Raw genomic sequence first — 24,158 nt, forward strand, 5'->3', positions numbered from 1 at the left:
TTCCTCACCAAAGTCTGTTGTTTGATCTATTAATGGAGAAAAGAAGGGCTTGGTTAAACAGAGTGGATAATATTTAAATTTAAAACATCAAGGCTAGTGCTATCACTCGGCTGGGCTGCGTAGAGCACACATCTTTCAAAGGCTTTAGAGAAAGGCCTATTTCCATCCCGCACTGTTTTACCTCCACACCCAGTAGGCTGCTCCCTCACCTTCCGCCTTTCACCTTGAGTTGCTATCTAAGAAAATGGTTTTACATCCAGATGCTTGGTTTAAAAATGTCCCCACTGTAGTCACAATCATGTGATGCAGCTTGGGGATAGGATTAAAGATGAAGTCGTGATAAAAACGTGAAGTAGGTAAGATTTCTCATTATCTGTTTCATAATATTTATTTTCCCTGTAGCTTGAATTTCACCATGCCCAATCCATCTCCATCAATATTTACTGAGCACCTACTAAGTGTGAGGCTCTAAGTTGGGTTCTGAGAATCCAAAGACAAATGCTGTGCACTTAAGTAACTTGAAGCCCAGCTGTGAGATGAGACCTGAAGGGAGGTGAATGTTTCAGAATATCTAGAAGCACACTCAAGGACAAGGAAGTTTTCTTCTTTATCTTTAGGACTAGTATTTGCCTTGCTAGTGCCATCCTAAAGGGATTAAGATGAATAGCAATTGCTGTGCTCACTACTTCTATCAATAAATAAAATAATTCTAGTAGTACTTGAATGTTCAGCTTCTAAAAGTGAAGCTTCTTCTCATCTGAGAGCCAGCCCCACAAAAATAAAATACTTTATATTTTCCATCAGTTTGGAAATAAATCTACTGCAATAAAATATCAGGCATAAGAAATGTAGCCTTTCTTTTATCTTTGGATTTATTTCCAATATATTTCCCAGATTTCCCTTGACATTTATTTTGTACCTCTTCAATATTATTCTGGAGTATAAACAGACTTGACCAAAGATGCAGCTATTCTATTGTTTCGAATGATTGCATTTTGATAGAATTCTGAAGTGGTAAAGATTTTTAATAATACATTGTATTTTTTTCTCTGCTATCTGATGTCTGATGCTAAAAGGCTTATTTTTTGATGTTTATTACATGTGATTTTGATTATATAAAATGAAAGAAAAAGAACGGATGGCGATACACTAAGCTAGCTGGGAAGAGTTGCGACTGTGTAAGAAGCTTACCAGATAATATTTCTAATTTGATAATTTTGGGGGGAATCTTCACTAGTGACCACCACCATTTCATTCAAACACCTCTTTTAATGGCAACCTAGCATCATATTACCTTTTAGCTGTCATGAACATTTACAAAAATTTATCTCAAACTATGTCATAAATCTTGTACATTAAAAATAGTACTTTCACTCCAGATAATTTATAAGTTGAAAAACAAACTCTATTATCACACAAGAGCCTGAGAAATCCTAGGTATATTCTAGTTCCCCAGTTTTAAGGGAAGAAAGTATCAGAGTGGTGAAAATTCAATAGATCCCTGTGAAAGATTTACTGAAAAAGTAAAATACAACTGTCTTTCCTGTGTTTTCTATAACCTGCCACTTCCATTTCCTTTTTGCAATAGTCTCTCCCATGGTCCACCTGGTTCTTTGTGAGCTGTGGTTTGCCTTTATGAGACCCTCAGGAACAGGGATGATGGATGCACATATTTACTGAACATTTTTCTGCCCTCTATGCTAGGATCAAGACTATTTTCAGTTGGGAAGGCAGACAATGTCAATAATTTCCATTGGAAAGCGTAAGTTTCTACTTGCATATAACTGGGAAGAAGCAATGGGGAGAAACAAAAGAAGAAGAAGAAAAAAAGAGGAGTGAAAGGAGAAGGTAAAGTCAGAGAAAAAGCTGGAATGGGAGGTAGAAGAATCAGAAGTAATTCTTCCAATTCAACAAGGTAAGTAAATGTAATAGAAGTACTGTCTTTCTGCAATCTTATAAAATTTATAAGATGAATAAACAAAATAATACAAAGAATCAGTAGGCCAGTATTCTCTGCAAATGCTTAGGCAACTAAGGAAATTATTTAGTTACTCCATCCTGCATAAAGAAGTAATCAACTGCCATTTATTCCTAGTTCATCTGAATGAGGAAGTTCAAAATAGTGTCCGCCTTCAAACTGAAAAATAATAATTTGAGTTTACAATAGAGATCCTGAAGCTATGAATATTTCAAAACGACTTTTGAATCAACATGTTTTTAATAATTAATTTGTGCATTAATATACATTATTAAATGATTCTGCTGCTGAAAGCATTTTGGCATATTCTAATTCTTTAAGACACACATTTGTTCCAGTGCAAAATCAACATACAATTAAAAGCCAATTTGGAATCTAAGTATTACCTCAAATATATTACATGAAAGACTAGCCTCAGATACTTTGAAGAAATTAGTAACACTTACTTTTCCAGTCAGGTCTGCCTATGTAACACTTTGGAAATTGTTGCTGAGATATTCAATTTGTAAATGTAATATGAAACAGCCAATAAATTTTAATTAAGAGAATATTATCTCATCCTTTGACCTATGTATCCTGGATAAATTAGCATTTATATGTGCAATCTGATATCATTGATGTGGATACTTGTTATCACTTAAAATAAAAGTTCTAATGGATTTAAAGTGTTTTTTTAATTAAGGAAAATAAATCATTATATAAAAAAGACACCTGCACTTACATGTTTATTGCAGCACAATCAACAACGTCAAAAATACAGAATCAACCTAAGTGTCCATCAATGGAGGATTGGATGTGTGTATATAAATATATCCCACTATATATATGCATCCCACTATATATATATCCCACTATATATATATATCTCACTATATATATATCCCACTATATATATATATATATATATCTCATACTATATATATATACACACACATACAGATATATATAGCGGGATACTGCCTAGTCATAACAGAGAATGAAATCATGTCTTTTGCAGCCACATGGATGGAACTGGAGTCCACTGTCCTAAGTAAAATAACTCAGAAACAAAGTCAAATACTGCATGTCCTCACTTGTAAGTGGGGGCTACATACTAGGCACACATGGACATACAGAGTGGAATATGGACATTGGACACTACGAAAGGTGGAAGGGGTGAGGGCTGAAAATCACCTGTTGGGTACAATGTTCACTATTCAAGTGATGGGTACACTAAAAGCCTAGACTTGGTCACTATGCAATATATGTACGTAAGACATCTGCATTTATACCCCATAAAGATATTTTTTAAGGCCAACGGAGTTTGTTTGCAGCTTGTGTTTCATGACATTTAGTTTTTTTGAAATATGTGTTTTACTTAAAACTGAGATGAAAGTGTCTGCAGCTCAAATGCATCACAGTCTGTCCCATTTAGGTAAATTTTCAGGAGAAATGCAAGCCCCTGGGGAGGCTTGCATACCTCTGCTCAGGGTCAAATGGATCCTACCTCCTTTTTTAAATGCCTGCATTGCCATTGGTAACTCATACAACACATTTTAAGATTTGCGAAGGGCAGGACAGTGAGCCCTAGGATGACATTTTTTTTTTCATTCAAAGTATTTTGCATTGCATTTTTAAAAATTGCATATATTTTGTTGGATTAAAATAAGACGGCTGCATTGTATTGCATCATAATAGAAGAAGAAGTTTAAGACCAGTTAATTCTTAGCCACTTAAAAAAATTTTTTTTTGTGGCTCAGATAGACCTCATGGTACTTTGAAATGAAAAGAATCTCTCTGCAACTCTCAGGAGCTAGGTGAAAGATACTCAAATTATAAAGATGCTTAAGCCCTGGGGTGCGGAGAGTTTGTGTTTAGTATATCGGTCAATGAGTTCATGTTGCCATATATTAAGTGTTGTTAATGAATGTTAATATCACTATACTAAGAGTAATGGCAGGATTTGATGGGTGAAGAAAGACCACTGCTTAAGCATAGAGGGGGTAGGTGGTAAGTTTTACTTTGGACCTTTCTTGATCATTAGAATTGACCTGGAGTTTGCATAGAGATTTTAGAAAATAAGTATTTGCCCAAGAAACCATTCCTTAACATAAGTTTCATTTTAGTGAGTGGGGACTAAAAGAGTACTATGATATGCACATTTTGAATACTAATTGTGTTATACTTTTCTGATATCCCCTCTAGGAGAAGTCGTGGAAAAGGACAGCACTCAGGACTTACGTCTCTTCCAATGAGGTCCTCCTGGTTTTCCACAATTCCCCAGGGGGCAATACCTATGGTGCATATCTTTCCTCGAGACTTCGATGCGTGATCCTTCAAGGCGTCTCCAACATGACGAATAACACCTAAAAAAAAAAAAAAAAAGGGAAGCATTAATTTTGTCTTTTAAAGCAAATACCTTCCCATCATTCTAAAGAAAATTGTGATAATGGTTTCTCCTGAGGTTAAACAAATTGAATATAAAATTTTGACACATGTCTATACAAACTACTTGTATTTAGGAGGAAACATAAACTCGTGGCTGCAATGCCAGATGCTTTGGCCGGATTTGTATATGAATTCTAGCATTGCATTTCTTACTTCAATTTATATGAAAAAACAAAAAGCATCCAATGTCTATAAAAAGAATAAATACAATTTTTTAAACTTAGAAACTCTTTTTCTTATAAGCATAATAATTTGTTAGAATGATTAGGAACCAACAGCTTGACTGTGTCATGTTAAAAGCACCATGTATAATGGTATGTTAAATCTACACCACAGTCTGTATATGAGTTAAAATCATTCAAAGACATGAGTTATTTAGTTTGAGATTGTGTTAACCTTTATGAGAACCTACTCATAAAGACAGTGTTGGATTATTCTGTGGAAAATCTGTGTTAAAATATATAGACACACCTTTTAATCTTCATCATTCTAATTATTTTCCTCTTCTGTTAAAATGACCCTCCCCATCATAGTTAAGGGTGAGAAAATTCAGTTTACAAGATGGTAGGCAGCATAACTCTTACCTTTTTAAAAACCATTTAAAGAAGATGCAATTTCTAATTCTCTTAACCTCCCTCTCAAATGATTATTTTTATAGGAAGACGTATAAGATATATCCTCTAAGAAAAGATGTTTCTGCTTATCAAAGTTCCAGTCATTTCTCCAGGAAAAATTTATACCTAGTGCCATTTCCTATATGAATGTTGAGTTGGATTTGATTTCTTCTCCATTTGAACATATTGCAGTTTGTAAATTTTGAATAGCTCAGTATGTCACTTAACATGTTTTGCAGTGATTCATAATTATATGTGAAGATGTCTCTTCTAACAGTAAAACTCTTTGAGAGGAAAGTTGGAGGGTCAGTGCCTTATTCGTCTTCCTACACCTCAGGGGCTAGCCTAGAGGAAGGGCTCAGACCCTGTGCACTAAACTAACTAAACACATGAAACACACCAGGCAATTTAATCATGGGAAAAGACGTGTATTTAAGTAGCCCAATACTGAAATATTCATAAGATGAAACAGGAAGAATCACTGTTTAAAAAGCAAATAACAAAACAATGTAAATGGCCATTAATCCACGTTGAGCTATTCAGGAGTGTTGGAAAGAATATCATTTTCACTTATTATCTTATCTATGAATCTTCTGATTGAGAGTACTGGTAAACAAAAAACCAAAAAACCAAAAAAACAAAAACCCGAACCAAAAAACAGCAAAACAAAACTCCCCCAAAAAAGACTGTGAATATTAATATTAAATTGTTTCCAGTTGTTTCCAATACAAAACTCCTTTTAGGGCCAGCCCTGGACAAGAAGTTTAACTTTATGGTATGCTCAACTCTCTGCACAATTCAATCAATACCTCTTACCCAACTTTAACACTTTATCATCAGAACCTCACTTTGGGTACTGGATTGAACGCTAAGCCTGGAGTGAGGCAGAGATGAACTCTTGGGTTTGTAGTATGTAGACCATAAATTATTCTTTTGATATTGAATGCATTTTATGAAAGAATAAAAACAATAAATAGTATTCCAAGTTCTTAGAAATACAGCATTGGTAAGATTTTCTTTTGAACCTGTAGAACTCGTTGAGTTGGTCTCTATGTGACAGGAATGCAATAGACAATAATCACAGGCAAGTGAGGCCTGCTGAGTTGAGAGGGAAACATGGAATCCAAAACTTGAACAGTCATTGAAAGAAAAATTGCTCTGTAGATATTTGATTACTAGAGGATAAACAGTGAAGAGCTAAGCAGGTCATTCTAAGATCGTGTCAGTGTATGGGCTGTGTCAGAATTTCACATAACATTGAACATGAGCAATGTGCAGACTTCGTCGCTGAAATATCTTTATGTAGCTGTGTGCAGAATGTTCACAAATTCTAGGTATTTAAGAGAATTCTCAGTGTAGGTCTTACTCAAACAGCATCCATACTACAAATGCAAAATTAAACAACATTAAGATAACATGTTATTTTTATTTTTTGAGACACAGTTTTGCTCTTGTCGCCCAGGCTGGAGTTCAGTGACACGATCTCAGCTCACTGCAACCTCTACCTCCCAGGTTCAAGCAGTTCTCCTGGTTCAGCCTCCTGAGTAGCTGGGAATACAGGCGCCCACGACCATGCCGGGCTAATTTTTGCATTCTTAGTAGAGACAGGGTTTCACCATGTTGGCCAGGCTGGTCTTGAACTCCTGACCTCAGGTGATCTACCCTCCTTGGCCTCCCAAAGAGCTGGGATTACAGGCATGAGCCACCATACCTGGCCCAAGATAACATGTTATTTAAAACTAACTGGACGAGAGTTACGTTTAGAATATTCCATTAGCTACGAATGCATCCACATGTACAGACTTTGGGGCTTGTAATAAGTTTACCTTAACTTATGGCAACATTACCTCTGCATTTCCAATTGGCACCTCAGACTTCAGACCCACAGAATATGCCAAAAACATTTACAGGCATCCAGTCCATTATCTGGTGCACATCAAAAATATTCTGCAAATAAGCACTTAACTATAGGTGGGCTGGTAAGAATTGATTTAAGAATGCAGCCATAGCACAATATAGATGGCAGGAAGGAAAAATTCTTTGGAATTCAGAATGAGGTGTGTCTTCTATTGGCACAGTGAGGAGTTAATAAAATATTTTTAAAAATAAACACGTAATGCCCTAGATTTTGCCTTTATGTCCCAGAGGGAAATGTCATTTTGCAAAAATTAAAGCTATTTGGCACCAAACTTGAAAACTTGAAATTGTGTAAAGGACAGAGGTAGAGCTTTCAATTTAAAGTAGAAGTCATTCCTTAAAGAATTACTGGCAACTTAAGCTATTTAAAAATATCCTGTGAACTTCCATTAGTCGTGTTTATGAATTCTGTACAGTCAACTATTAAATATCCCAACCCATTTCTTATGTGTAAGTCATTCTTCTTGGTTAAGAAATAACTTTACAGTTCTCATTTAGATAAAGGAGGGAGAGATAACTAGCAACTATGGACCCATGGGTAGGGATGAAGTGGGGTGATAGAGAGATAATTAACCTTAGCAGAAAATTGTATCAGGCACAACATTCCCATGGCCTATGTTGACTTTCTCTGTTCCACTTGCAATTACCTGTGTTAACCCCTCCAGTGAATATCCACGCTCCAGTTGTCATAGCTGCTTTTATGAGCCCTTTCCCAAAGACTTGCTTTAGTTTTGGCTGGAGTTCAAAGTTCTGCAGGCCCCCATGGACAGAGATGAGAAGCTTGGGAAGCTCCAATTGCCATTCCTTGGTCATCAGGTGTAAGAGGAGATCAGGTTTTGTATCAAAAGATACTCGCACATACTGGAAGAAGACAGGACATCAGTTAGGGAGACAAGGTAGGACTGGCCGAGGCTGGTTATCTTTACTGATTGCAATTATATGTGTAGTGATGTGACAAAAATGTCTCATACAAAATCAGATTTTTTAAGAAGGGGTGATCGTTTGCTTTATCAAAAGAGCCTTCATTAGACAAAGAGTTTGTATTTTTAAAGGCTTTCTTGAAATTATAATTCATTTTGAAATTACTAGGTTTTCTAAAATGCTGCACAAGCATGACTTTTCCCAGACCAAGTTCTTTGCTCAAAGGAAATCATGTTTATATTTCACCACCCTTTACATGTGTACAACAGTTCAAATATTTCTAATATTTTTCATATCTCTTTATATTAACTAGATGCACATATTATTATTTCTGTGACCCTATTATTTTGAGAGAATGTGAAAGATTCTATAGTTCTACATAATGTAATGAGAATTTTGACATGAGGTAATAGTGAATTACATTTATTTATAGCTATAACAATTGCATACCAAATGTAATGTTTATCTTTTAAATAACACAGCAAAAGGCAGGACAACCATTCCTGAAGAATAGTTGAAAATCTGAATGTACAGCAAATATCAAGGTGTTACCAGATGCAACTGGAAATAAAGTTATGATAAGTCTATATAAAGGAAATACTGTAAATGCATGCAGTAATACATATGTATGTAACCATATATATAGATACTCATTTAGGTCTCAATGTAATTATATAAAAACTTCAATTTCTAGCTGGAAACAATGGAAAAACTGGGCAAATATAGAAAGTCCTTTGAAATAGGTTTCTGAGCTGGCATGAAAAAAAGAATTATTGAGACTCCTAAACAAAGAAGCAGTTTAGAACCTCAGGAGGTTAGGGAGTACCAAAGCAGGATTTGACCCTGAGTGTCTTTCCTAAACTCTGGAAGACCTAGAGCATCTGATTTAATGGTTGCATGCAGGTTTGAATTTAATGCTTTTATGGGACAATTTAATATGGGATCCCACATAGGGCTGGTATACTTCAAAGGGATCATCCTCAAATGTAAGAAAGAAAAAAATTAAATAAGCCTGATGTACAGAAGAAGATGGCAAGAAAACTTGTCTACCTCAACCGTGACTCTGGGTGGATGAGGAAAACATTTCCCCTCTGATTATTTTTAAATACAATCAGGCCCCCACACAGGCCTTGTCCATATTCACACCATCAGTATGGTTTGAGAATTGCCAAGCAGTGTTTAATGTTAAACAGTTCTGACTGGACAATGGTTCCAGATAACTGGTAGAAGTAAATGCAGATTATCTATGGAAGAATGTGTCATCAATCCATGCCTGATACAATTCTCACGGGGAAATAAGTATTTCATAGTAAAACAATAAAATAAATTATATAGGAAATAAGGTAGCATGAATGAGAACCAATAGAAATGACAGGCACCAGAGTAAGATCCTGAAAGTCATTGAAATGATCCGATACAGGCTATAAAATAACTGTTTAACAGGTTAAAAAGCATAAATGAGATGATTGAGTACAAGAGTAAGGAGCAAGAAACTAAAAAATGATGTATACATGCATATGTATACATCTGAAAAGAACCAAACAGAACGTCTAGTAATCAAAATGCAATAATTAAATGAAAATTTAAATGGATAAGTTAAATTATGTATTAGATATAACGATAATAGATCCAGAAGATAAATGAGATGCAGCCAGGAAAACAAAGGATTTGAAAACATAAAAGAAAAATAAAGGAGCTTGGAGGAGATAATCAGAATTATAGATAGAAATAAAAGAGATGATGGGGAGGAGGCAATATTGGAAGAAATATTGGCTGAGTATTCCTCAGAATTATAGAAAGATACCAATTCTAAGATGCAGAAAGTTCAGTGAATTCTAAGCAGGCAAATGACAAGAAACCCCACTTATATACACATCACACATAACACCAAAGGGAGGAGAAATTCCTCAGAAGTAGCTGGAAATAAAGACAGATCATGTACAAAGAATAGTCATTAGACTGAAGACTTACTCCTCAACAGCAACAATAGACACCTGAAGCCCAGACTTTCAACGTGTCAAGAGAAATTACCTGTCAGTCTAGAATTCTATACTCAGCAAAACGATCTTTTAAAAATGAGAGATTATAGATATTTTCATACTGCCAAAACTGAGAGAGTTTATTTCTAGGCACCTTCGCTGAAGGAAGTTGCTTTTGTTTGTTGTTGTTGTTGTTGTTTTTGTTTGTTTTGAGATGGAGTCTCGCACTGTTGCCTGGCCTGGAGTACAGTGGTGCAATCTTGGCTTACCGCAACCTCTGCCTCCTGGGTTCAAGCAATTCTCCCACCTCAGCCTCCCGAGTAGCTGGGATTACAGGTGCCCGCCACCATGCCTAGCTACTTTTTTTGTATTTTTAATAGAGTTGGGGTTTCATCATCTTCTTGACCATGCTGGTCTTGAACTCCTGACCTCGTGATCTGGCTGCCTCGGCCTCTCAAAGTGATGGGATTACAGGCGTGAGCCACCATGTCTGGCCTGAAGGAAATTTTAAAGTATATATAGGAGGCAGAACTTACATGATCCAAAATGGATGATCTGGGTTGTAAGGTAGGAAGATAAACTAAGATATTAGTTAATATAAGGTCAATCTAAAAAATTATTGGGTATACAATATAATGTCTAATTTACAGTGGAAAGTGATAGAACTAAAGCACTGGACAATACAGCATATAAATGAATGGCAACAGTTAGAGTTGTGACATTATAAAGTCTATGTTGTGTGGGAAACAATGGAAAATTATTAATTCTGGAATTTAAGTATGAATGTTGAAGTTGCATAACCACAAAATGAATATGCCTGCATGTAATCATACAAACATATGCTTTTGGATTCATAAATAAGATTGTCCAGGAGATGATAATTTATTGCCATACTTTTGGGTTTGGAAATCCCCATTGTTTCAAAGCCTCAAAAATTGTTTGTCTGTTCTTTCATTAAAGTATATTTGAAATATATTTAGCTGAAGCATGAGGCAAAAGCAAGCAGAAAATGAAAGCAGCTTAATAAAATAAATTGCATCATCAAGAGATACCAAAAAGCTAAAGTTTCCTATACATATATGCCAGAAATCCAAAGTGTTGGCATCCAGTACAGTTATTTCTATATTGATTTGATTTACCTAGCAAAAAACGATTCCAGAATACAGAGTAAATGTTGACAATTTTAGCTAAGTACATTATATCACCGGGATTTGACTAGAGTTTACAATATGAAAAATGGCATCTTTTGTGCACAAACTCTCATGCGGAGGGCAAAAACTTTCAGGTATCTATCAACAGAAATTTTCACCAGTGTGTACTTTTGTGCCATACAAGGAGCATTCAGGCCGAAGAGGGGATATTGGAGTATCAGAGGCCAACAGAGGAATTTCTTAAGTCCAAGCTTCTTTTAAAAATCTTCACTGAGAGTCTCTTTATAAGAGAAATAATTATAACGAATGCTATGAAATAAAAGAATAAAGAAAAGAATAAATAAATAAATAAAGGGGCAGAAGAACACTTTGGAGGTGTGGGGTACGCTTATGGCCTTGATTGTGCTGATGATTTCCCAGGTATATTCTTATCTCCAAACTCATCAAGTTGCATATACTAATTATGTGCAGCTTGTTGCATGCCAATCATACCTCAGTAAAGTGGTTTACCATAAAGATGAAAGAATAACATTGTTTTCAGTGCCTGTACACTACTACTTGAGTAGTGTGGTTTAGTGAATTGAATAGTTAAAATTTGGGGGTCCTGCTGAATTGAATTTATTTCATTTTGACTAATTCCAGAACAGGTTACTTAGTAAAATAAAGTAGAACTGGGAATTGCAAGGCTTCCAAACTACACAAACCAAGAATGCTTTAGCGTGAGACATGGTAAGAAATTGCTTCTCAAGTTACTGTTCTCTTATTTATCAGCTTTAATATCACTTTAAAGAACTCCAATTTAATGTGGACCTATGTTCTCCTAAGGTGAGATATAAATTACACTTTTCTTAAAGATAGAAAAGCATCTAAAGTATAAAAACACTCCTAAAAGTATTTGCCCCTTGCAAGACTACACAGTAATTCCTAACATTTCTGAGTTGTTATGACTGTTGCTTTTGGAACCCCAAAATTCCTCATGTAGATCTGAACCTACACATTTCATCTAGCCACTACACCACTGCACTCCAGCCTGGGCAGCAAGAAGGAGACTCTGTCTCCAAAAATAGAAAAAAAAAATTCCCAAAAAACAAGAACAACAAAATAACTGGAATACAAGAACCTTGTGTATTTACCGTGCACCAGGCACATACATGCTGTGAGATACCAGAGCCATAGTTAGTACCTGGGAATAGATATACATACATTATTAACTCACATAGGGTGAAGGGAGATTACAATTCATACTAAATTAGTACAGATATTGTGTAATAATTTCAGCAAGCTTAACTAGCTAAGTGACATATTATGGAGTTCAATTATTCATACTAATAAATAAATGCATTTTTCGGAATAAGCCTCCCTTGATAAATAATTTACTTTAGGAATTCTGTAGTTACACATACAATATAACAGTAAGAAATGAAAAGGGTCTACTTATTGATCAGGTGAGCAGCTCACTGAAAAAGACCAATAGATCTACCGAATATGCTGAAATTTCTTTTGAAGTAGCCTAACCTATAGAAAGCTGTGTTCATTACCACAGAATGTCTGTTACTCAGCTAGTAAGCAATCAAGAGAGTGAATGAATGAATGACCTAAGAGATTCCCTTGATCCCAGCTCCCCATCTTACAGATGAAGAAAGGGAGACAGTAGGTGAGGTCACACTGCTCGTGGGCTCTCTTCACATTTTTCTCTCTGCTCACAATTACTTAACTCTACTAAGAAAAAAATTCCTGGCTGGGCAAGGTGGCTCATGCCTGTAATCCTAGCACTTTGGGAGGCCAAGGCAGGCAGATTACCTGAGATCAGGGGTTCAAGACCAGCCTGGCCAACATGGTGAAACTGTCTCTACTAAAAATACAAAAAGTTAGCCAGGTGCAGCGGCACACACCTGTAATCCTAGCTACTCGAGAAGCTGAGGCAGAAGAATCGCTTAAACCCGGAAGGCGGAGGTTGCAGTGAGCTGGGATCGCGCCACTGCCCCACTGCACTCCAGCCTGGGCGACAAGAGTGAGACTCTGTCTCCAAAAAAAAAAAAAAAAAAAAAAGAAAGAAAAACAAAAATCCCCCAAAACAAGAACAACAAACAACAAAATAACCAGAACACAAGAACCTTGTACATTTATTGTGCAGTAGGCACATGCATGCTGTGTGTTCTACTTGCACCTTCTCATGTACTTCTCCCAACAACAGGGATGTTGGTTTCACCCACGTTTTACCGATGGGGACAGAAAGAATCCATCATGTTCTCAAGTTCACTCTACCAGTATGGGAGTGCTCATAGCCCAGGTCTGACTCCAGGGCCCTTTCTCTTTACCTCAAAGGTTTAAATGGCTCTGTCTCTCGGTACTTCTCCGTTTCCTTCACCTATGACAAATCAGTCTCCAAATTCTAATGGTCCACTTATCAAAACAGTGCTCTCAACCAGCTTCTTTTCTCTATTTCTTCAGTTGCCATTTTAAGAATATATTCTCCTTACTAAGATGTCCATTTGAATTACAGCAACAACCTCCTACTGACTTCTCTATGAGACACCAAAAGGCAGATTTCTTCCTCCAATCCCTTTTGGACCGTATTGTTTTTCAATTAAAATTCTTCCATCAGATGTAAACTCCCCATTCTTGCCCTCACCATCCCCTATGACTTGACCTGATCTTGCCAATTCTGAGGCTTTCCTCACTTCTCTCTGCATTTGGCCAGTGCTGCTCCCCGGGCAAGTCCTAGATAATGCAATCTCTCCCCTTTCATCTACAGAAAGCATTCTCATCTTTCAAAGGCCTTTGTTTCTTCCAACATGACTTTTCCTGAGAATGCAAGTTCAGGCTGATGCAATACAACTCTTAATCAAACCCAGTGTGATATATATATTTTTTTCTGGTTGTTTTTCCCATGTGTCAATTTTATCTCCCTATGTTGCAAGAGCTTTTAAGGGAGGAGACCACCCCTCATATTGTCTTATGCCCAATTTCTGCCTCCAAAGAAAGAAGTAAAAACTAAAAGGCAGAAATGAAATCCACAGGCAGACAGCCCGGCACCGCACCCTGGGCCTGGTAGTTAAAGATCGACCCCTGACCTAATTGGTTCTGTTATCTATAGATTATAGACATTGTATGGAAATGCACTGTGAAAATCCCTATCTTGTTTTGTTCCGATCCAATTACCAGTGCAAACAGCCCCCAGTCACGTACCCCCTGCTTGCTCAATCAATCAGGACCCTCTCACATGCACCCCCTTAGAGTTGCGAGCCCTTAAAAGGGACAGGAATTGGTTACTCGAGGAGCTCAGCTCTTGAGACTGAAGTATTGCGGATGCCCCCGGCCAAATAAACCCCTTCCTTCTGTAACTCGGTGTCTGAGGAGTTTTGTCTGCTGCTTGTCCTGTTACACTTTGAGGGGAGGGACTGTGTTTGACCTGACCATGTCTTTTTTTCTTTAGTAAGCCTTTCAGCACTGGCTATGAAGTAGTCACTGTCTTGGAAAGAAAACAGAGTTTAGAGATATCTTGGCAATCGTGGGACTCTTGTTCTATTCTTTTGCTTTTCAAATGAGGATACAGAGACCCAGGGAAGGTGAGTGACTGGAATATCAGAGCCAGTTATTCAACAATCCTTTAATTCATTATTGAAGCTACTGTTAACACTGGCGGCTCTAGATGGGGCTGTGCTTCTCTAATTTTAATGTGCACAGAACTTACCTGGGGGCCTTGTCAAAAATATAGTCTCTGATTCAATACATCTGGGGTAGGGCTTGGGCCTCGGCATTTCTAACCAGTTCCTCAGGGACCACATGAGCAGCAAGAATGATAACTTTTCCCCAGACCAAACATCCCAAATGATGTGTCTTGTGTTTGTTATTTGGTCAAAGAAAGAGCACTCAGTATTTTACATGAAAATCCAAAGGAAGATTTAGGAAGTACTGGAAGAATTAGTAAGGCCACAGTAAATATGAAAATGCAGCAATTGACAAGCTACCCGAAGTATCCTCAATTACCTAATCTCTTTTAACCAGTACTAATTCTTATACAAAGGAACATCTGGTTAACTGTAGAACACACCTAATTATCTGGAATCTTGCAAGTAGCAAAAACAATGGGTGGCTCTGGCCCTTGGATGTTGCCCGTTATTTGTGATTTATTGTGCCCTTCTCCTGGAGAATAAAAGGCAAGATATAAATAAAGCATTTAAGTGAATTAATTTGCTACTTTTTTTCATTTTGGGTTGTCACCGTTTAGCCCCGTACATGGTTTTGTAGATAAGAGGATAATTAAAACCAAGGGATAAAACACTTTGAGATTATCTGAGGATTTTCATTTTTAAATGATATGCTTATGCCCATAAAGATCAGTTCCTTTAGTAAGCTCTCCAGGTGCTTTAATACAGCAGTTAAGTCATGTGCCAGGTCAGCAGCTCCATGCTCATAAATGGATGTGCCCAGAGCAGTTAATCAATTCCTGTTAAATAGTTAGTATGATTTCACATTAGGAGCCATTTTGGTTGTCAAGATAAGCAATTTTGACTGTCACTTGTGAGTCTATTAATTGCAAAGGGCTCATCTTACAAATAACAAGAACTCTTCCTAATGGGCATGCTCAGTTTTGTCCCCTGGGCATTACTCTGATGTGGTGCTCCCATTTAGAGATTTTTTTCAGACGTAAGCAGCATGACACCTGAGTGTCAGATAGTGGCAATGCAAGTCCTTTGGCAATTCGAGCATCCTCTGTTGTTAAACAGGGGTAATCCTGACCACCTCACAGGACACTGTGTGGATTAAATTGTGTAACATACCAGGTATGGTGGAAAAACTAATACATGCAAATTGAATGAAGGTCACATTCACCTTATATATGACTCCTGGGTATAACAGGTCCAAGTAACTTGCCTGTAGCTCTTTAGTATGCCTTTCAAAATAACTTTTTGTTTTTCATCTCGGAGTTATCTGGGGAGTGACTGGTACAGGTGTTTATCTTTCTAAAAGTACCTGTTTGGGCTGCCCAAACCTTTCTTTATCCATGGCCTTTAGTTCCCCAATTTATCATTTCAAGAGATTAACTGGGCTCAAATAAGTTACTCTTGCCTGGAATTACCTATCTCTTCCCTTTCTGTCATTAGCGTCACTGCCGGGCAGCAGGAAGGCCCTGTGATGTGCTAATGACAATCAGAATAACATCTCAAGAATGTTCTGTATGAACTAGAGGCTAGTTCTAGTTGAAATTGTACTTTTTGATCTATTCTTAGTTACCTTGGAGGCCAGTACATCAGCATGATTTTCATGAGAAAATGTATTTTGAGTTCCAAACAACAAATTTAGAAATGACATTCTGTGAGACTATAAATAGAAAACTAGAGATTTTCTTTCATTCAAATGGCAGAGAGCTTCAGTAACTAAAACTCTCAAGTTTTTGCTCTGCCTGGTGCCAAACGTCTTTTTGCTTATTAGCAGGTGACTTACTGCATTTTTTACTAAAGCCACTCTGACTGCTTTATCATTAGAAATGTCTATCTATTTGTCTATCAAAGCAGAACTCAACTTTATCATGGCTTCACTCTGCATTGATTTGGTGTCACAAACCAAACAGTCCTTTCCCCTTCCTCAAACCCACAGTGGGCAAAGGTTGGTTGGTGGGTGGGGCAGCAGCCATTACTGCATAGAACAGACTGGGCTGTTTCATTAAGAAAAAAATAATAATAATCTTCCTTTGGCATTCTCAGTTTGAGTTTTGGCAGAGCATTTTGCCTTTGAAAATTCATCAGCCACCTCTTTAGGCCTAAATTTTAGCCCAAATAAATTTGCCCAGCTGTTTCAATGAAAATGTAGAGGAACTGCAGAACAATGAATCTGGCTACTCTCTTGGAAATATTAAATGACAGGTCCACCTCCTTCTACTGAAGGCCATCTTTAATTCTTGGAAGTGATTACCTGGTGTTTGTTAAGCAGTGTTCTGAAAAATGGGAGCTACCATTGCTAAATCTGCTCTAACAATATTTTTAATGCCTTTCTTCCAAGCCTCTAGTGGAAACTTTGCCCCGTTTTCCTTTCTGTTTGAGAAATGTAACAAGCACCATTTCATTTCCTAACTCTTTGTGGCCACCTTTAAAATGGGCACTTGGAATTAAAGCTGTGGCTGAACAGAATATGTCACTTGAGACTGCTAAGGCAATTTTGCTGATACCAGCTTTCCAAGTCCATGCAGCCTTTTGCTTTGCAGCAAGAGTGTAACGCTTATGATGGTGTAATAGACATAAAATTTCTTTAGAAAGAAAATATTTAGAATTGCATTAACTGTCATCAAATCCCTAGTTTGATGAACCACAAAACTCTGGAAGTGGAGGTGTCATTGTAATTTATTCCATATAGTTTTTGCAATGTCTCAATGTGAGTTATCAGGTACTTACATGGGAGGGATGCTGACAAGCCAAAATTCAAGGTTTAGAAATAATATAAAACTTCAGGAAGCATATGAACTAGTCATAGGGGGTAGTGTATGAAATTTCTGCCAGAATTATTTAGCATAAAGTTTTCTAGAGGCAAAGATAGGATGGTTTCTTGGAAGAGAACTGGTTCTTCCTTCTCAATAGATCTATGATTAGAATCAGAAATAAAACTGATAAATTCTAGTTTTATTCTCAGTTTCAGAAAAACCCTCCAAAGGTACTGCCAGTTCAGTGGTCTTGAGATTACAAGGTAGAAACTGAAAATCAATGGAACGATTACGAAACCTCTCAAAACCTTACCGTGTGTGTGTAAAGCTGCTTGGTTAGCCACAGCCTATTGATTAGATGTTTTGTTTTGTGAAGTGGGACTCATTTAATTTCCTACTTGGTGCATGCCAATCAATGACGATTCCCAGATAAAATTTGCATATTTCAAAGATAGACAATTTTTAAAATCTCACATTCAATCCTAAAGGATATTAAGAGCATAAGCTTGTAGATATCATGCTGCTGACAGTCTCCCCCTGCCTGTTATCTCTCCCTTAAACCCCCACATTCCCTTTCACCTCACACTCACAATGCCCAGAGAATAAGGCTTTCATCCTCTGGCAGGCTCAACAGAGCTTAAAGTGTGAACACGAGGACTAGAAATAATTATCTAAATCATATGAAGATTATAATAAGGGGCTCAACCTAATTTAATGAGGAGTGTAAACAGCAAGAGAAAACCTAAAGAGAATTATGTGGGTGACTTGAAGGTTTAAATACAAGTCCTTAATTAGATTACACTTATTTACCTGGCCCACAAGTCAGCTCAGCATTAATTGGAAGAGATGATTAGTAATAAAATAAAATGCTGTCTGTAATCAAGTCCAACACTGCTTCCTTTCCTAAATAATGGAAGGCGTGAGCCCCAGATGTAGAATAATCTTTGAGAAATGACACAATGTTGGCTGCTGGGTTCATCTTCTTGTTGCTCTGTAAAGGGGCCTAAAAAGTCACCTGGATTCCATTCTAGTAAAATAATGCCTAAACCAGAGCTTCTGCCTCTTATTATCTATCTTTGTCTCTATGTTCTGACATTTATGGGGCAACTGAGCGAACTGCAGGGTCTTCTGGTTGTTCGGGAACAGCTTTCTGGGGCTTGCAGTTTGGTAGGATGCAGCTTGGTACTGAACAGGAAGTCAGAATCCTTCACTTCTGTCAGCTTTGAACGTCTTCTTCCTGTGCCACAATTTTTCTCTGTCAAGTGCTGGTTTCACTGTGATTTTATGGGGGCCTGTCAAGCCTGGGAATGGGGGACCGAACACTACAAAGTACTCGAAAAGGCACAGAAAATGGCTCTGTGAAGCTAGGATGTAAGTTGACGAAGACCCCTTCCTGCTCACAGCTTTTGAGTTTCATCAACCTCATCAAACAATAGTGACTTTATAATTCTATTACAAAGTTCCCTTATCAACAGCTAGAAACATAATAATAATTAGCTTCCTTTCAATTACCCACTTATATATACTTCCTAACAAAACATCTACTATAGCTTGTATTAGGCATACACAACAGAGAAGAAACAGAACTGACAGGAGTCCTGAGGAGGCTGGGTTCAACAACTATGTTGTTAAATAATTGTGTGACTCTGGGAAAATAATTTAACTTCTCTAGGTTCAGATTAGTCAGTGTTTTTTAAGCCTGACTGAACAGTAGAATAACCTGGGTAATTTTTAAAAACCTCTGGATGCCCAGGGTCTATGCCAGACCAATGAATGAGATTCTTTTGGAAGTAAACCTTGCACATAGGTGTTAGTGTGCTTGTCTCAAAAATTTGCAAGTTGAGAATCGCTGCATCCAATCTCTCAAGTGTCCTTGGTGGCTTAAACTCTGTGACACATTGCTGTACTGCCTGCATGATAAAACAGATACACAGAGTGCTCCTGAGCAGAGAGGTGGCTCACATGGCCTGCAACATTGTAATAACGATTATGATTCTCCTTTTCTCCAACTTTATCCTCTACCCAAACTCCTGCAGAGTGTCTCATATTATGTCCAGACCACATTGGCAACACAAGGGCTTCAACTTGGCTTCAAAAGTTAATAAAAGTCAACCTTCCTCTAGAGTTTTCTGACCACTTGTTAAAAATCATTTCAACTTTCAAGTATTCTTGTTAGAGGCAGGGGACCGAAGGCATATTAAATCCGTTGGCCAATCTGACTTAAATCTTAGTGAAAAATTAACCATGCCTTCCCCATGCAAAGACTGGCACTCTTTAACAGATGGTGGTTGCTGATTTTCCCTTTCTACAAACTGTGCGCCAGTTCGTTTGAGAGGATAAGAGGTAAAGAAGGAACAGGTTGGCACAAAACAATTATCCTGTCAGATAAAATGAGACCTCTGACCTGTGGACAACTCCACCCCTTTGTCTAGACAGAAGAATCAGAATAATTGAAGGGCAAGTTTTCAAAGTGGACAAAATGCTTATTTATGTCTGGATGAATAGCTGGAACTTCCACTTGTTAAATATTTGGTAGTAATAAGAAGGTAAATTGGTTCTCATTTGGCTGATTAGACTCAGCAAGAAAGAAAGGTTTACTCTCGTAGTGACAGCTCTGAGACCATCTAGGGCAGCCATAACCTCTGAGACCTAGCCTCAGAGCCAGCTTTGTGGGCGTGGGACCGATACAGTCATGCTGTTCAGAAGGCCAGTGCTTAGGGTCCATTGCTGTGCACTTGCTGTCTTAAAATTAATAATAATTTTATTCTTTAATTTGTGTTTAGTAAATGAAGTTCAATGGGACAGTGGAGTCTTGAAGCTTCAGTCCACAGGTGGTCCCTGGTCCTACCTCCTTGCTGCCTCTCCAGGATGGGGAAGGTCAGGGTGGGTGTGTACCTTGCAGCATTTCAGGGTCATGATAAGGCAGCAGCCTTCTCTCTCTTGGGCTGGCAAAACCTTGCTGTGTTTCATGGATGCCTTGGCAGAAGTTCACCTGCCTTAAATACCAGCCATGTCCCAGTGTGAAGGTGGCAATCCCATGGCAGGGGTCACCTATCCCCTGAGAGTTGGGGCTGCCAGCCATCAGAAGGAAGGATTGATTCTCTGTCCCTGCCAGGACCCTACATTTTCATTTTGTACTGGGTTCCACAAAGTATATAGCCGACCTTGTCTAACCTGATCACCAACAGACAACTCAGTTCCATAGAGCCATGTGGGGCCTCAGAAGGGCTGTTAGATCCAGTGTGTATATGTGTCCCCTCTGTAGAGCACAGTGGAAGATCTATCTGCTTCTTCGAGTCTTTCCTTCCACTGTGAAATATTGTAATATACATACAGTATATATTTGCTCTGCAATATGGAGAAATTACTTAACTATTAAGGGCCGCAGTAGGTAACTCTGTCATGTAGGAATAACAATACTACTGTTACAGACATTAAACAAGGTATCATAGGTAAGTACTCGGCAATGCCAGGGATGAAGTAGATGTTCCATAAATTTTAGTTGCTATTATTGTGGTTATCATTATTTGCTATAGATTCTGAAAGCAATTGCACAAGTATTTTAATAGTATGAAGGACACACATTTTAACAAACTCATTTGGAGTCTCAGTCTCCACAGTTCTTAGGGTCTGTCAAATGCACTACAAATTTCCAAGAGGAGAAAAAAAAAAAAAAAAAAAAAAACCCAAAAAAGGAAAGTCATACAATGAGAAGGGATCTTGGTTTTGTCCACCGTGATAACACACCCATGGCAGCTGTTCAATTGTTGAGGTACAACAGTGTCTCACTTACTGTTTTGCTGGAGTGAGTGGATACAGGAGGTTTACTGCAAGTGGAAGTCTAAGTATGTAATGTGGTGATCTACAGACCACAGATCTCTATCAGTGATGGGCTGGTGTCGTGGACCCACCCTCCTGCCAGTGACTGTCACCAATGCCATTCACTAGAACAGACCTGATCGCTGACTTATGCAGCCTGGCACCCCATGGAAATATTCTAACACATCTTTGGACTCCTGGGAAGTAAAGGAAGCTGTTTCACTACTCTGTCTTTGTTATTTGTGTCAGTAGTTACTATTTTCATAAACACCTTGAGCACTAAGTGTATACTTTTAGTTTTCTCTCTAATCTTCATAAACATCAAATAAAGAAACTATGCCTGCTTTATAGATAAGAACACTTGAGGCTCAGCTAAGTTAAATGGTTTAATCAAGACTTTCTAGTTCAACAGTGAGAGAGTGAGAGTTGAGATCCGGTTCTGTCTGACTTCGAGATCATGCATCTTAATCGCAAAGCCTCTCTTTCCAGCACAGGAAGTTAGCTCTCTGTAGGAAAAATACCAACAGCAGGTAGTGGCTCAGTTTTAACACCAGACAGTATTCTAAGTGCTTCACATGTATTGGCTCATTTAATTCTAGAGACAGCCATATGAAGGAAGAATTACTATCCTCATTTTACAAGTGAGGAAACTGAGGCAGTAGGAAGCTAAGTAAACTGAGTCATATAGCCTGTTAGTGACGGTCAGGCTGTAAATAAAATGTAGTGTGGCTTCAAATGCTGTGGTCAACCAGCAGGCTAAGGGGTGAGAAATTCTAGAATATTAAAATGTTAACTGAAAAAGTTAGTTGGCTTTCTGAAATAATACGTAAGATATGTGCATTCAAATGAGTGTCTTTCAAAGTATTTAGTCAAAATGTTTTTGCAATTTCTTTCAGAAACTGAAGCAAATAATAGTGATGATAGTATTAATAATATTAATAGCAGCTAGATTAATTTTATATCTATTGTGTGCCCAGCACTATGCCAAGTGCTTTACATAAGTCATCTCATTTAATGCTTATGACAGTAATACCAACCATTTATACAGCAGAATAAAATTACTGAGGCTCAGAAAATTTAAGTAATTTTCTCTATATCATAGCATTATATGATGGTTCTGGGTTAAACTTGTATTATCTAAATCCACAATCTACATTCTTCGCTTCTAAACTCCTAATACTAATACTTCACTACTAATAAACTCCATTTTTAAAATATATTTTTTAATGGTAGAAAACTTTATCTTCATGGAATAGACTGGACTTGTAAAAAACAGTATAAGTTACTTGTGACTAAGCCCTAGGTTTTATGAATTTCAGGTACTTCTGATTCATTTTCCATTAAAACTACCATTTGATGAAAATACAGACTGCTTTTCTCTTGTGATCTATACGTTGTCTGAAATCAGTCCCCAAAAGACAGAGGAGTGCACATTTGCACAATGGCAGCATCATGGTCAGAGTCTCCTAAAGTGACAACGTTGAGAGATGCTCTCACTTACAAGCATATTCGTGCTCCATACCTGCCACTAACTCTTAAAAGTGGAAATGATGAGCAGAGGCTTATCATATGCCTACTGGGCTAACCACACGAGGCTTGTAGGCACTATTCAAGCATCCTGTGAAGGCACTGGGTGTACCACTCTATAGTGACTCTTATCCAGCAAGCCACATCCTCATTTATAGCACTTTCCTTAGAGGGAGACCTTGCATGGCTTTTAACACGTGGTTTCAGAGAATCTACATTGTGTGTGGATCAATCTCATACTGTGAACAGTGACTGTACTGAATTGGGGACAGTTAATAATCTTGTGCAAAAAATGCATCTCTTAAGTGAGTGAGGAAGTTGACAGATTTCCATTTCCCTTAGTTTTGTATAGGCCAAGACTAACTCATTCTTTGTTTTCCCAAGCCTTGCTGGAGGTTGCAAATAGCATCATTTTTCTTTCTAAAATATAGTTCAGAACTGGTTTTAATTTAATATATAGCTCAGAATTATATTTCATAGAAAAGAAGTGTTAAAATAGCTCAGTCAGTCATTCTTGGTAAAGAAATTACTGCAGTGGCGGGGGTGTGAGGCAGGGAAAGGGGAAGAGGAGAGAGACAGGGAAGAGAGAGGTGAGAAAAGAGAAGAAAGAGGTGGCTTTATTGCACATTTTTCGACTGCCATTCATGTGAGGTGACTTCCCTTGTGGTCTGGAGTATGCTTCTTTAAGCAACATTTCTTCTCCAGACTTAAAAACTCCATGACACACCTAAGATCAGCCATCTCCTGCTCCACCCTCAGCTGGTTTTCTCTAACAGTTAGAAGCAAGCTTGTTAGACAATAGCGTCTAGAATTTTCATAATACATGCTAGACAAATTCTGTCAGTTAACTAGGAAGTGGCCCATGATGAAAGGTGAAATTTAAAAGCAACAACTCTTAGAAGTAACATTTGCATATTTCCTAAAGTCTCCCCAACTCAAAAAAAAAATGCTTTTTATGTGGAATCTTCTATTGAGAACATTATTGAGCACAGCTGCTTGGAGAAAAAGCACTTAATTTGGATGGCAATATTTCTCTTAGAACAAGGAAAGAAATAGGCGGAGTTAACCATTTCTACTTTGAATTAAGAGAAATGCTAGTTACCAACAGAACAAAACAGAAGTCTAAAGGCAACAAATTCTCACCAAAGGGGTAAAAAAAGGAGTTAGAAAAATATGCCTTAATAGATGAGACCCAGAAAATAACATAATAAACAGTGAATAACTATAGAAAGCTATTTTAAAATAACTAATAATAAGAGTCACTGTGTCTGTAATTATTTAAAGGTCACTAATTACTTTAAAAATCCCAGGAGGAAAGTTTTCTTTTCCCCATTTTATAGAGGAAGGGCTGAGACACACAGGGGCAGGCCACTCAGAGCAGGTCACCTCGTCAGACCGTGGCAGAGT

The 24,158-nt window shown here is 37.7% G+C and overlaps 1 protein-coding gene across 33 annotated transcripts in view; it reads right to left on the minus strand.

The window, feature by feature from the left end:
* Positions 1–24,158, minus strand: part of TRPM3 (transient receptor potential cation channel subfamily M member 3) — a 908,811-nt gene that overhangs the window by 298,595 nt on the left and 586,058 nt on the right. For all 33 annotated transcript variants that reach the window (XM_031934069.1, XM_031934067.1, XM_031934070.1 and 30 more), the window contains exons 4-5: positions 7,584–7,797; positions 4,199–4,323 (exon numbers count right to left, since the gene is read on the minus strand). In XM_031934069.1, the coding sequence (XP_031789929.1) occupies positions 4,199–4,323; positions 7,584–7,797 (339 nt within the window). The remainder of the gene's footprint in view (positions 1–4,198; positions 4,324–7,583; positions 7,798–24,158) is intronic.

The sequence above is a fragment of the Piliocolobus tephrosceles genome, chromosome 14 (genome assembly GCF_002776525.5).
Source record: "Piliocolobus tephrosceles isolate RC106 chromosome 14, ASM277652v3, whole genome shotgun sequence".
Classification (NCBI taxonomy): Eukaryota; Metazoa; Chordata; class Mammalia; order Primates; family Cercopithecidae; genus Piliocolobus; species Piliocolobus tephrosceles.